Here is a 12,789-nt window from a genome sequence, read left to right as displayed (position 1 = left end):
CTGGGGTGTTGGCAGGGCGCTCTCCCGGACCGGGAATGTGTCCCCAGCCCCACGGAGGGCATTGCCGCCCGCCGCCCCATGCCCGAGCGTGGCCGCACACGCGTGCCCAGCCCGCGCTGCCCCGGACGCTGCCCGCACTGGGGGGGCTGGCACTCACCGCCTCGCCGGCACGGCTCCGCTCCCCCGGGACCCTACCAGCCCCGGGCACGGGTGTCCGCAGCACACCTGCCCCACGCGCGGGGTCCCTGCCCCACGCGCAGCATCCCTGCCCCACGCGCAGCATCCCTGCCCCACGCACAGCATCCCTGCCGCTGACACAGGGTCCCTGCCGTCCACATCACCTGGCCGGGACACAGGGGACCGCGGTGACGGGATAGCCCGGGGGGTGCTGTCACGCCGCGGGGATGCGCGTGGGTGGCCGTGACGCGGGCGGGATGCGGGGCTGTATCGGTGCTGCTGCAGACGCGAACGGTCCGGAGCCCGGCTGCCCCCGGCGCTGCCCCCTCGGGCAGGACTCGGCGGGAGGAGGAGCGGTCGGGCGGACCCCCGTGGCTGGGCCGCCCCGGCGGCCGGGCCGGGGGTCGTGTGGCCGGGGGTACGATGGATGCCCGGGGCTGGCGGCCACTGGCAGGTGTCACGGCAGCCGGGAAGTGGCGGCTGCAGACAAAGGACCGGGCTGGGGGCGGGGAGCTGCGCGAAGCTGGACGTGCGCTCTGCGGGGAGTCCGAGGGGGGGACCCCCTTCTGCGTCCGGAGGTCCCGGCCCGCTGACCCTCTTGCCGCCACCGGAGACGTCCCCTAGCCTGGCCTCGATGTGCCAGGAGGGCACAGTGGGCACCCGGGGGGGCTGCAGCCACAACCGTCCTGGCAGCCCCAGGGACCTTGCGTTCTCAGCGCGGCCCCGTCTGCAGGGGGACACTGCAGAGCCGGCGTGGTGAGTGGGCATCCCTTGGATGCAGGGGATCCCATATGGAGGGTGCTGTCATACTGACCCCCAGCTGGGCATGGAGCAGGGCTGTCCCCATGGCACCCATGGGGATGTGGTGATGGATGGATATGGGGGCAGAGGGGCAGGGAGTGCACCAGAGCAGTCCACGCCAACCCTGCAATGAGAAGTGTGGGGGCCTGGCGGTGCCAGCGCTGGTTCGGGCAGTGTGGTGCTGGTGCTGGTCCCCACCACTCACTTGGCAGGCAGCTCACAGCCGGCCACGGTGTGACTGAGCCCAGCCACCTGCGCGGGCACCGCTCAGCACAGACAGGGCTGGGCCTCTACTCCAGCCTGGCATGGCATAGCATGGCATGGCACAGCTCCCCTCCCCTAGGGAACCGAGGCACAGGCTGGGGGCGGGGAACTCAGCTGTCCAGGCAAAGGGCCCCTAACTGCCCGATGGAGCAGCATCCCTGGTGTGCCCACTGTGGCTGGTGCCTGCAGGGGAAGGGCAAGGGCGACAGAGAGGGCTGAGGCTCACTCCTGGGCAGCAGTGAGGGGCAACCTCCCGAGGTGGGGGCCTGCCCTGCTCGACTGCTACACTGGATAGTGGGCAAGGGCACAGGAGCAGGGTCCTTCCTGAGAGCTACCACTGGTCCAGCAGTGCCGTGGCATCTTTGCAGCCAGTGCCAGACCCTGGTGCATCTCCTGCTCTGGTGAGTGTGACCCACAGCAGCCACAGCAGATGCTGTCCCAGCTCCTCTGGTTGGGGCCGCGGGCTCTGCTCTAACCCTGCACAAGCCACATGGTGCAGTCGGATTCACTGGTCTGCCAGGGACCCCTGGGCTCTAGCAGACAGCCCTCAACCACTGCACCCCACAACTTGGTGCCCCACAGCCTGGCACGCCAGGTCGTTGCATCACACAGCACCCCACAACATGTGCCTGGCTGGGCACTGGTGGCTCTGTGGGGCGGGCAGGAGGGCAGGGTGGCGGGCAGGGCTGGCACACACCGGGCACCGGGAAGCTTCCGTGCCGGCTGTCAGCACGAGCACGCGGCAGACGCAGCCTGCCCAGGGCTGTTTGTTCTGGCTCGGTGCCACGCGGGGCTGGCACTACATCAAACCGTGCGGAGCCTGGCAGGTGCTTGCGGGAGGGAACAGGGGCGCTGACGGTGCCGCCAGGGGCTGGGCACCCCCGGAGCCACTGCGGGCCCCTCACAGCCTGCCCCACCTGGGTGGCCGGCGGCACACGAGACCACCCTGTAACTGGTGCCGGTGCCCAGGAGATGATGGCGTGGGGACCGTGTGCTGTGCATGGCCTGCTATCCACTACCCTCGGTGCCAGCACCGCTCTGGGTCCCAGCACCATCTCTGGTCCATGTGCCCCTTGTTTGCCTATAGGGATGCTGGGGTGGGCTGGCTCCAGACTGGGCACACTGGGACCCTGTCCTCATCCAATCAGTCCCAGTCGCCCAGTTACCCTGGGTGCTGCTCCCGGGTGGTTGTCAGGCAGATTGCAGCTCTCTGTGGGGCCCCAGACCCTGCTTAGCCCGGGGCTCCTGCAGGACAGGGGTCTTCAGGTTCCAGACCCCTCAGCCAGCCCGTGCTGCCACAGGGTTGTGAGGTGCTGGGGCTGCGGTCACCACCATGTGCCACCCGTGGGTATGAGGGGGAGGGACTGCAGGGCTGGACCCTAGCACCTGGGACTGTTGCATGAACAGAGGGGCCTTCCTGGCCCTGCACTCACTTCCCCTGCCTGCTCTGGTGGGATGCAGGACTGAGGGTGACCTTGACACTCCTCCCGCCGGGCCAGGGCTCAGCCGGGGCGTTTGCTTCTCACTGTCAGTTAAAAGATAGTCAAGAAAGCCACTCAGCTTCCCAGGATCGGGACCCCAGGGACAGCCCCCGCACATGGGACTGGGCTGGTCATGTGTCCCCCACCATCCCAGTGCCAGGCTGGGCTAGACCCTCATCCCCCACTGAGCAGAGGCCAGGCCAGGACTCTTTCCCCGTGCAGTGCTGCTGAGAAGGGCTGTCAGGGCTTGGAACAGGTCCTGCCAGCACACAAAGTCTGGTGGGCTTTGGGGCTCCGCAGGCACCTGGGGTTGGTGGGGAACAGTTCCCCTCTCAGCCCTGGCTCTGTGTGTGCCTGGTGGAAGAGTGCCCTGCACTGGGTGCCAGGGCTGGTAGCCCCCAGGCTGGTGGTCCCTGGGGAGGGGCTGCCAGCCCTGGCTGCCTTTGCTGGCACTGGCACCATTGTCCCCAGACCCCAGGCACAGGGCAGTGTGGGCCATGTACAGGCACAGCGTGGGCACAGCCAGGGCGTGCAGCCCTGGGTGGGCACTGGGAGCCCTGCCCACCCTGGCACATACTAATTGCATGTAATGGGGAGAGCGGTATCAACTCAAATCCGTAATTAGGCAGCTCCATTGTCATGCAAACCCGCCTAATTCATTCATAACCAGCGCTTGCTTCATCAGCGCCCAGACGCTGCCAGGCACTCACCGGGAGACAGGCACCCCCACTCAGCCTCCCCCATGGACGTGAGGCTGGCACATGTGGGGCACATGCCAGCAGGGCCAGGACAGTGGCTGGCTCACTGGGACATGCTGGAATGTTGGGTACATGGTCCTCGGGCAGGCAGGGGCACCCCCGGGGGCACTGTGCCCACTGGAGCATGGGGGATGCGTTGGCATCGTGTGCCCATCGTCGCGTCATCCCCAGCGCTCAGCACACGCCAGGCTGGCCAGGAGCCAGGCCCTGTTACCCAGCTTTGGCATCCGACCCTGCTGGCTCCCTGCCGGCTCCCTGCCCGGCCAGGGCTGGCACTGGCACCCGCCTGGCATTGCTGTGGGACTGTGTGGGGCGGGGAGGTGGGTGTAGGAAGAGCCTTCGCTCATGTCCTGATGGCCCAGGTGAGGCTTGGAGCAGCTGCAGGCAGCTGGGCAATGCTGGGCAATGCTGTGGCCCATGGCTGGGTGTCTCCCAGAGGCAGAACTGGCTCACCATGGCTCAGAGCCAACCTCTCCCGGCAGGATGGTGCCCGGCTCAAAGCCTCAGACAAGCTTTTTGATTGTGTCGAGTTGTGCCAGTTCCTTTCTCTGCACCCTGCAGAGAGCAAAGTGTCAGATATGAGATGCCCCTGTGTGCGGGTTGGCACCCGTAGGCTCCCCTGGGCACAGATGGGCACCCTCTGCCCTCCCCCTAAGGCCCACCCTTCCCTCATTAAGGCCGTCGCAATCAGCAGCAATTATTGTTTTAATTACCTGCTGCTGGGGCGCAGGCCGGGCGCCGGCAAAGTGCAAGGAAATCTTTCATGTTAATGGTGTGCCAGGCCTGGCATGGACACGATGGATGGGGCACCAGCTGGGAGCAAATCTGCCGTCTGCAAAGCCCACAGGGATTCAGGGAGGTCCACAGAGGCGGGCACAGTAGTGGAGGCAGGTGCTGGTGTAAAGGTCCCCCACACCGCTGTGGGGACTCCCAGAGTGGCAGCAGCAGGCGGGGGTGCATGCAGGGGTTGGAGACAGAGGGAGGATGGGGCAGGATGCCCCATCAGGGGTGACCGATGGTGGGCAGCAGCATTCAGGGCAGACCCGTGCCATTGGAGCGCTGTCCCACTGCAGGCAGCCCCCTGCTCCCTCCCCGGGGCAGCTGTGCCAAGCAGGCACCCACCAGTGAGCTGGTGCCGGGTCTGGCACTGCCGCAGCTGCCCGTGGGCAGCCTCTCCTTGCCAAGAACATGCTGACCTTCCCAGTGTCTCCCCGCAGCAGGCACTGAGGCACCCAGCAGGCTGCTCCCGGCACTGCTGGGGACCGTGGCACCGGCACCAGGACAGGATCAGCCCCTTGAGAACCAGAGGGACCAGGCTGAGAGCACCTGTTGGCACCCGGTGGCTCTTATCAGTGCCCCCCAAAACTGGGCAGTGCAGTGCAGGGCAGTCTCTCCTTGCCCGGTAACACGAGTACACCTGGCGTTTCTGCTGCTGTGGAGGTGCAGGTGCTAAAGTGAGAGGCTGTGTGGTCACCTGGGGTGGCAGCAGTGGGGCACAGGGAGCAGGGGGAGCTCTGTACATGGGGAGGGGACTGGGAGCAGCTGGGGGTCCCATAGCGCTGGGGTGGTGAGGGCTTGTGCTTAGAGCCCACAGCAGGGTGTCCCCATCCCCTCTGCATCCTGAGGTGGGTGCTGCAGCCCTGCTCCCCGGCCCACCACCCTGTCTCTCCTTCATCCCGGTAACCGCTCGTTATCCCACGTGTGTGGGGGGGATAATTGCTATTAAAGCCCTGCTTAATGCACAGACTTTACTGGCAGGGATTTGTCTGCGCTGGAGCAAACCGTGCTTGCAGTCACCCCTTTGACTGCAGGGAGAGCAGCCAAGGCTGTGCCCTGCCGTGATTGAGGAGGGGCATGGGGTGTGTGGAACCCAGCATCCCCCATCCCCCTGGTCCCTGTCTCCCTGGTCCCCGATCCCGCCGAAGTTCCCCGATTCCCTTTGCCAAGGTGACATAAGCATCTCGCCTGTTTCCATGGCAACGCAGCGGCAGGTGAGCGCGAGGCCGATGCGGGAGCCGGCACGCGCCACGTGGGGGGCCGCTGCCCACGGGGCGCCCACGCTGCTCCCGCACCCACGGGCTTGGGGTGGGACCACCCTGGGGGGGGGCCCACAGAATGTGGGGGGCCCACAGTGCACGGGGGTGGCTGCAAAGCGCAGAGTGCCCATGGGATGTGAGTGCCCATGGGATGTAAGTGCCCACAGAGTGCTGGGCATCCACAATGCATGAAATCCCTGTGGTGTTTGGGAGAGCCATAAAGTGTGGGGTGGCTGTGGTGCATTGGATGGCAACAGGGTGTGTGGGGTGCCCATCATTGATGGGGTGCTCGTGGTGTGTGGGGCAACCAGACCACAGCCCCTCTGCTCCCTCACGGGGCTCCAGGCCAGCTCCAGCCTCCCAGCTATGCCACATGGGTCTATCCATGTCCACATCACAGCAGAGGGCCCCACCAGTGCCTGGCACAATGCTCAGTGGCAGGACAGCATCCCATCTGGGACTGGGCAGCAGCACCCTGGCTCTGCACTCACTGCACATCCCCAGATCCGTTTGCTGCCCATGGTCCCATCCTGCCCACAAGGCACCCCGAACCCCCTTTTGGGGGGGGCAGGGGGGGGGGGTCCATGCCCATCCTGCCTCCCCCACCCATTACTGCTGGCCCTGGGTTTCCTGTGCCCCTCCACTCAGCTATGATGGATACCCACACAGCTCAGGAATTGCTGTACTCATTTCGTGTGTGATTAGAAGGCCGGTCCCATGGCACAGTTCACCTGGCGTGCCTGCCAGAGCCACCCGGACAGGAGGCAGCTGTGGTGCTGTGCAGCAGCAAACATGGTATTTCACAAATAAATTGGGTTTATTTACGCAGCGCCCACGTGCCAGCGTGGGTATTGCAGCATGGGCACCCAGGAGTGCCCGAGCAGCGGGCACAGCAGTGCAACCACGGGTGATGCAGCAAGAGGTGCCGCAGCCGGCGTCAGGGACGGCACCGTGCCGGGGACCGCAACGCCTGTCCGCGCCGTGACCCCCCGGGCTGGCCCCAGCCTGAGGCTGGGGGGGGGGGGGGGTCGTTAAACCAGTGAAATATGAAATGCCTGTATATCCCCGACAGGGGTTTTAATTAAATTAATTGCCAGTGACATTGTAAAAGTGCTGATGGGGTAATAACTGGCGCGTTATGGTCGCCGTTTATCTTCCCCGCGTAAATTAGCTGCCGCACCTTGCCCATCCCGGCGGGCATCGTGGCAGGTTCATCGGCACCCACTCCCCGGCTCCGAGGGGCCTGATCCAGCTGGGGAGAGCAGCAGGGCCTGAAGCTCCCCTGGGAGACCCAGGCAGGGCCTGAGGGATCCCTGTATCCCCTGTGTCACCGTGGCGCAGGCAGCTGTGCCAAGCAGGAGCCAGCTGGGGTGGGCACGAGCAGTGGGGTCCCATGGGCACATGGGGAGTGGCTGGTGGTTGCCAAACGAAGGCACTTAATTACTGCGCATTCCATCCCATTTAATTGCTTATTAAATCCTAACCAGCCAATTAGCAGCAGCAATTACAGCTTCATTCAGTGACACAATCGCTATTTTATCGTTTGTTAATCAAATGCTTATTTAGGGCCCTGGTTTATTAACTCTTTCTGCGGCAGACGCCGGTGGGGTGGGGGGAGGGGGGACACCTGGCCATGTCTGGGATGAGGGATGCAGGCATCCTAAGGCTGTGCCATATGTCCCCAGCACTGCTGTCCCCATGGTGGGACAAGCGTGCAGCCCTGAGCCACCCTTGCCACCCTGGGGACAGCCAGCCCCCACATGCCATGCCAGTGCGGGTGTCAGTGGTACAGGACAGGATGCACTGCTGTGCTACCCTGCTGTGTCCCCACCACTTGCCCAGCATCCCTGTGACACTCCGGGGTGCTGCAGGGCAGGATGCAGCCCCTGGCTGATGCCTTATAGCGTGCTGAGGAGGGGGGTGGCAGGCGCCCCAGAGGCGTGAGCAATGGCCCTTGTTGGTCACACTACATTTCCTTTTCATTAGCACTAAGTGTGGACATGAGGGATCGGCGCGGGTTCAGCGGGCGCAGCCACCGTGCGGCTGCTCTCCCTGATGGATGGCAGGGATGGGAGGGGGCTCCCACGTCGCAAGCGGGGGGGACGGTGGTGATGCACAGGACCACCGGCGTGGGGCCTGCTGGGGTGGATGATGGCCCAGCCAGGGCACGCTGGAGGTGGCCGAGCCCCATCTCCCCGCAGGTGCTCAGCAAAGCGCGACTGTGGCCAACCCGGCATCCGGCGCATCCCCGGACCTGCTACCGCACTTCCAGCTGGAGCCAGAGGACGTCTACATTGTGAAGAACAAGGCAGTGAGCCTGGCCTGCCGTGCCACCCCTGCCACACAGATCTACTTCAAGTGCAACGGCGAGTGGGTGCACCAAGGTGACCACGTCACGCAGCACAGCACTGACCGCAGCACCGGTGAGCACTGGCGGGAGGGACGGTGCCGGCCCCAGTCACGGGGAGCCACGTGTGCCACTCTTGGTGGGGCTTGCACGGGGCTGGGGCCATGGGGACTGCTCCTGGCACACCTTTGCTGACACGCTGCCAACCGGTCCCAGGGCTGCCAGTGATGGAGGTGCGCATCGAGGTCACTCGCCAGCAAGTGGAGAAGATCTTTGGGCTGGAGGAGTACTGGTGCCAGTGCGTGGCCTGGAGCTCCTCTGGCACCACCAAGAGCCAGAAAGCCTTCGTGCGCATCGCCTGTGAGTGTCTTGTGGGTGCCCAGATGGGCAGTGGGCGATGGCCTGGCCCCACCCCTCACCCCTGTGCCTCCCCAGATCTACGCAAGAACTTCGAGCAGGAGCCGACAGCCAGGGAGGTCTCCATCGAGCAGGGCATCGTGCTGCCATGCCGCCCTCCTGAGGGCATCCCCCCTGCTGAGGTGAGTCCCTGCAGCCGGGCAGGGCAGGATGAGGATGCTGTGTGTGCTCCCACACAGGCACATGGTGATATCCTTGTGCTCTGCAGGTGGAGTGGCTGCGCAATGAGGAGCTGGTGGATCCAGCACTGGATGCCAACGTCTACGTGACACCAGAGCACAGTCTGGTGCTGCGTCAGGCCCGCCTGGCCGACACTGCCAACTATACCTGTGTGGCTAAAAACATCGTGGCCCGTCGCCGCAGCTCCTCTGCCGCCATCATTGTTTATGGTACAGCCCCACTTTGCTGGTCCCTGCCACGCTGCCCCAGTGTCATCCTCCCCGTCCTGTCCCTCCCCACGTCCACTTCATGGCAGGGTGCTGACGGGTCCCTCTCCACCCAGTGAATGGCGGCTGGTCGACGTGGACGCAGTGGTCAGGCTGCAGCACCAGCTGTGGACGGGGCTGGCAGAAGCGGAGCCGGACGTGCACCAACCCCACACCCCTCAACGGAGGGGCTTTCTGTGAGGGCCAAAATGTGCAGAAAACCGCCTGCACCACCCTCTGCCCAGGTACCCGTCCTGCCCAGGGCACCACCACCGCCCCACCGTGCGGATGCTGCACTCCCCACTGCGCCCATTGAGGTCCCTGTCCTCACTGGCTGTCTTGTCCTCCAACTCCCCCGTGTGTCCGTCTCTGCCAGCCCTGGGGCAGGGGAGAGAGGTGGCAGTGGGGTGGTAACCTCGAGCTGTACCCACAGTGGATGGCGCCTGGTCAGAGTGGAGCAAGTGGTCGGAGTGTGGGGCCGAATGCACCCACTGGCGCAGCCGGGAGTGCTCGGAGCCAGCACCACGCAATGGGGGCCGGGATTGCCATGGCCCCGAGTTGGACACTCGGAACTGCACCTCTGAGCTCTGCACCCATGGTGAGCATGGTGGGGATGGCAGGATTGTCCCCTGGGAAAGGGGCTGGGGGTGGCCGTGGGTGCTGACGCCTGCCCCGCACAGCTGCCCCCGGTGCAGAGGACGTGGCGCTGTACGTGGGACTGGTGGCTGTGGCTGTGTGCCTGGTGCTGCTGCTGCTGGTGGGGGTGCTGGTGTACTGCCGCAAGAAGGGGGGCCTGGACGCTGATGTGGCTGACTCCTCCATCCTCACCGCCGGCTTCCAGCCCGTCAGCATCAAGCCCAGCAAAGCCGGTGAGAGAGGGTTGAAGGGACAATGCATCGCACTGGGACATGGTGTCCCTTGGGACCTGGGGGTGGCCACAACCCCCAGGTGGATTGGGCAGGGGCTGTTTGCCCCGGGGCATCCCTGGGTGGGGTTCTGTGCCCTGTGGGATACCTGGTCTTGAGCTGGGGTTCTGTGCCTTATGGGTCAGGGGTGTTGTATCTTAAAGAATCCCTGACTGCAGGGTCAGTGCTCTGTGCCACATAGGGTCCCTGGTTGTGGGCAGGGGCTATGTGTCCTAAAGTATCCCTGTTCCCTACACACAGCACCCTGAGTTGCTGCTATGTGCTCTCAGGACCCCACTGGTGACTGTACCCCAAGGGTCAATACCATGGAGCAGGGACTCAATGCCCTTTCAACCCCCAGGGGTGGCTGTGCCCTATAGGATCCTCACCATGGGGAAGGGATTGTGTGCCCTATGCTCCCTGGGGCCGACTGTACCACTGTGTTGGTGGTGGGGACCCCCTGTTCCCACCATGCCCTGGCACCGTGGTTGCTTTCTCTGTGCCACAGACAACCCCAGCCTGCTCACCATCCAGCCCGACCTCAGCACCACCACCATGACCTACCAGGGCTCGCTCTGCCCACGCCAGGACGGCCCTGCCAAGCTCCAGCTGCCCAATGGGCATCTGCTGAGCCCGCTGGGTGCCGGGCGGCACACGCTGCACCACAGCTCACCTGCTGCTGAGGGCGCTGATTTCGTGGCCCGGCTCTCCACCCAGAGCTACTTCCGCTCTCTGCCCCGCGGCACCAACAACATGGCCTATGGCACCTTCAACTTCTTGGGGGGGCGGCTCATGATCCCCAACACAGGTACGCTGGGGCGGGGGGTCTGGAGCATTGCCCAGTGCAGGCAGTGTCCTCATGGGGCTCACTCCCTGCCTGCACCCCCGTTCCCACCCAGGGATCAGCCTGCTCATCCCACCTGATGCCATCCCGCGGGGAAAGATCTACGAGGTCTACCTGACCCTGCACAAGCAGGAGGAGGTGAGGTAGGTGCAGGGGCTGCCGGGGCACGTGGCTCTTGGAAGGAGGTCCGTCCTGACTCAGCTGCCCCTGTTGCTGCCCCAGGCTGCCCCTGGCTGGCTGCCAGACGCTGCTGAGCCCCATTGTCAGCTGTGGCCCTCCCGGGGTCCTCCTCACCCGGCCCGCCATCCTGGCCATGGGGCACTGCGTGGAGGCCAGCGCCGAGAACTGGAGCATCCGGCTGAAGAAGCAGTCATGCGAGGGCACGTGGGAGGTGAGCACCCACAGGGACGAGGGGATTTAGGGATGGAGGTGGGGGGACGGCTGTGGCCAAGGTGCATTTCTGCCTGGGTGCCGCAGGACGTGCTGCAGCTGGGCGCTGAGCCGTGCACGGAGCTGTACTACTGCCAGCTGGAAGCGCAGGCTTGCTACGTGTTCACGGAGCAGCTGGGACGCTTCGCCCTGGTCGGGGAGTCCCTCAGCATGGCGGCCTCCAAGCGCCTCAAGCTGGTCCTGTTTGCGCCGGCCGCCTGCCCCTCGCTCGAGTACAACATCCGTGTCTACTGCCTCAGCGACACCCAGGACGTCCTCAAGGTACTGGGGGTCCCCATCCCCGCCCATCCCAGCTTGGAGCAAGGGCTGTGCTCCCAGGGTGTGGCATCTCCTGCCTGACCACTGCATGTGCCAGCAGGAGGTGATCCAGCTGGAGAAGCAGCTGGGGGGGCAGCTGATTGGAGCTCCCCGGGTGCTGCACTTCAAGGACAGCTACCACAACCTGCGCCTCTCCATCCATGACATGCCCAGCTCCCTCTGGAAGAGCAAGCTCCTCGCCAGCTACCAGGTGGGGAGTCTGGCCAGTGTCTGGGGATGGGGAAGAGGGTGTGGAGGGGTGTCTCTGCCACTCTGACAACTCCCTCCCATCACCCCACTGCAGGAGATCCCTTTCTATCACATCTGGAGTGGGTTGCAGCCCTTTCTGCACTGCACCTTCACCCTGGAGCGCCTGAGCACCAGCACCTGCGAACTGGCCTGCAAGATCTGGGTCTGGCAGGTGGAGGGGGACGGGCAGAGCTTCACCGTCAACTTCAACATTGCCAAGGTGAGGGCAGGGCTGGGGGACTCCTGGGGGTGACCACGAGATGGTCTCACATCCCTCCCCCTTCCCCCTGGTGCTCTTCCCTAGGACACGAGGTTTTCAGACTGGTTGGTCCCTGACAACGAGGTGGCCACCCCAGCTCTGGTGGGCCCCAGTGCCTTCAAGATCCCCTTCCTCATCCGCCAAAAGATCATCAGCAGCCTGGACCCACCAGGCACCCGGGGAGCCGACTGGAGGACGCTGGCACAGAAGCTCAACCTTGACAGGTGACCCAGGCTGAGAACAGTGATGGGGATGGGGTGGCATGGTAGATAGGGGTTCTGGCCTCATCCTGCACCTATAGATGGTTGCTGGAATGCTGTGGGATCCTGGGACCAGGGTGCTGGCCAAGGTGAGGCTAGCACAGGGCTGGTAGCAGAATGTGGAGCCATCCCTGTGCCCTGACATGGTCCCTCTGTCCCCCTCCAGCCATCTCAGCTTCTTCGCCTCGAAGCCCAGCCCCACAGCCATGATCCTCAACCTGTGGGAAGCGCGGCACTTCCCCAATGGAAACCTCTCACAGCTGGCCGCTGCCGTGGCCGAGGTTGGCAAGCAGGACGGGGCCCTCTTCGCCGTCTCCGAGGCTGAGTGCTGAGTGTGGCGGGGAAGGGGGGGCGGGAAACTCTGCTCCCAGGGGACTGCCACCATGGGGCTGGGGGGGGCCCTGGCTGGCCCCCAAACCCCTACAGCCCCGCAGCGCACAGGGAGGACTGCCTGGCCTCCTTGGGAGAGCGGGATGCCCGTGCCCCACGGCAGCCAGGCCCCCCCAGCACTGTGGTGGTGGGGCTCAGCCCGTCCCCAGGGGTCCCACAGCCCCATGGTGGGGGTCGAGGGGGCGCTGGGTGTGCGTCGTGCGTGCGGTGCCGTCGTGCTGTCTGCGTGTGGGGCCGGGCGGCCCCAGGCCCCGTGCCGTGTTGTGTAAAGACCGTTTTTTTAATTCTGTATTAAGTGCATTCAAGTATTTACACTTGGCCTTATGTACATAGCGGTGCCGCGGGCGGGGGGTCTGCCGTACGTGAATGTAAATAAATTCGATATATATTGCTACATGAGGCTGTGCCCGGCCATGCGCTGCCCCACGC

The 12,789-nt window shown here is 64.8% G+C and overlaps 1 protein-coding gene across 1 annotated transcript; it reads left to right on the top strand.

The window, feature by feature from the left end:
- Positions 1 to 600: 600 nt before the first annotated feature.
- On the top strand, positions 601 to 12,754 carry UNC5A (unc-5 netrin receptor A). Its single transcript, XM_027682806.1, has 17 exons — positions 601 to 706; positions 769 to 933; positions 7,719 to 7,940; positions 8,081 to 8,224; positions 8,300 to 8,403; positions 8,490 to 8,670; positions 8,784 to 8,951; positions 9,140 to 9,304; positions 9,387 to 9,575; positions 10,120 to 10,419; positions 10,511 to 10,598; positions 10,678 to 10,846; positions 10,933 to 11,166; positions 11,264 to 11,413; positions 11,507 to 11,671; positions 11,756 to 11,934; positions 12,137 to 12,754. The coding sequence occupies exons 1-17, from the start codon at positions 601 to 603 to the stop codon at positions 12,300 to 12,302; spliced, it is 2,895 nt and encodes a 964-aa protein (XP_027538607.1). The 3' UTR covers positions 12,303 to 12,754.
- The last annotated feature ends 35 nt before the right edge of the window (positions 12,755 to 12,789 follow it).

This window comes from Neopelma chrysocephalum, unplaced genomic scaffold (assembly GCF_003984885.1).
Source record: "Neopelma chrysocephalum unplaced genomic scaffold, ASM398488v2 Primary Assembly neopelma1_63, whole genome shotgun sequence".
In the NCBI taxonomy this organism is placed as follows: Eukaryota; Metazoa; Chordata; class Aves; order Passeriformes; family Pipridae; genus Neopelma; species Neopelma chrysocephalum.
Note: the sequence above shows the minus strand (reverse complement) of the source record. Positions and strands in the feature narration are given on the sequence as shown.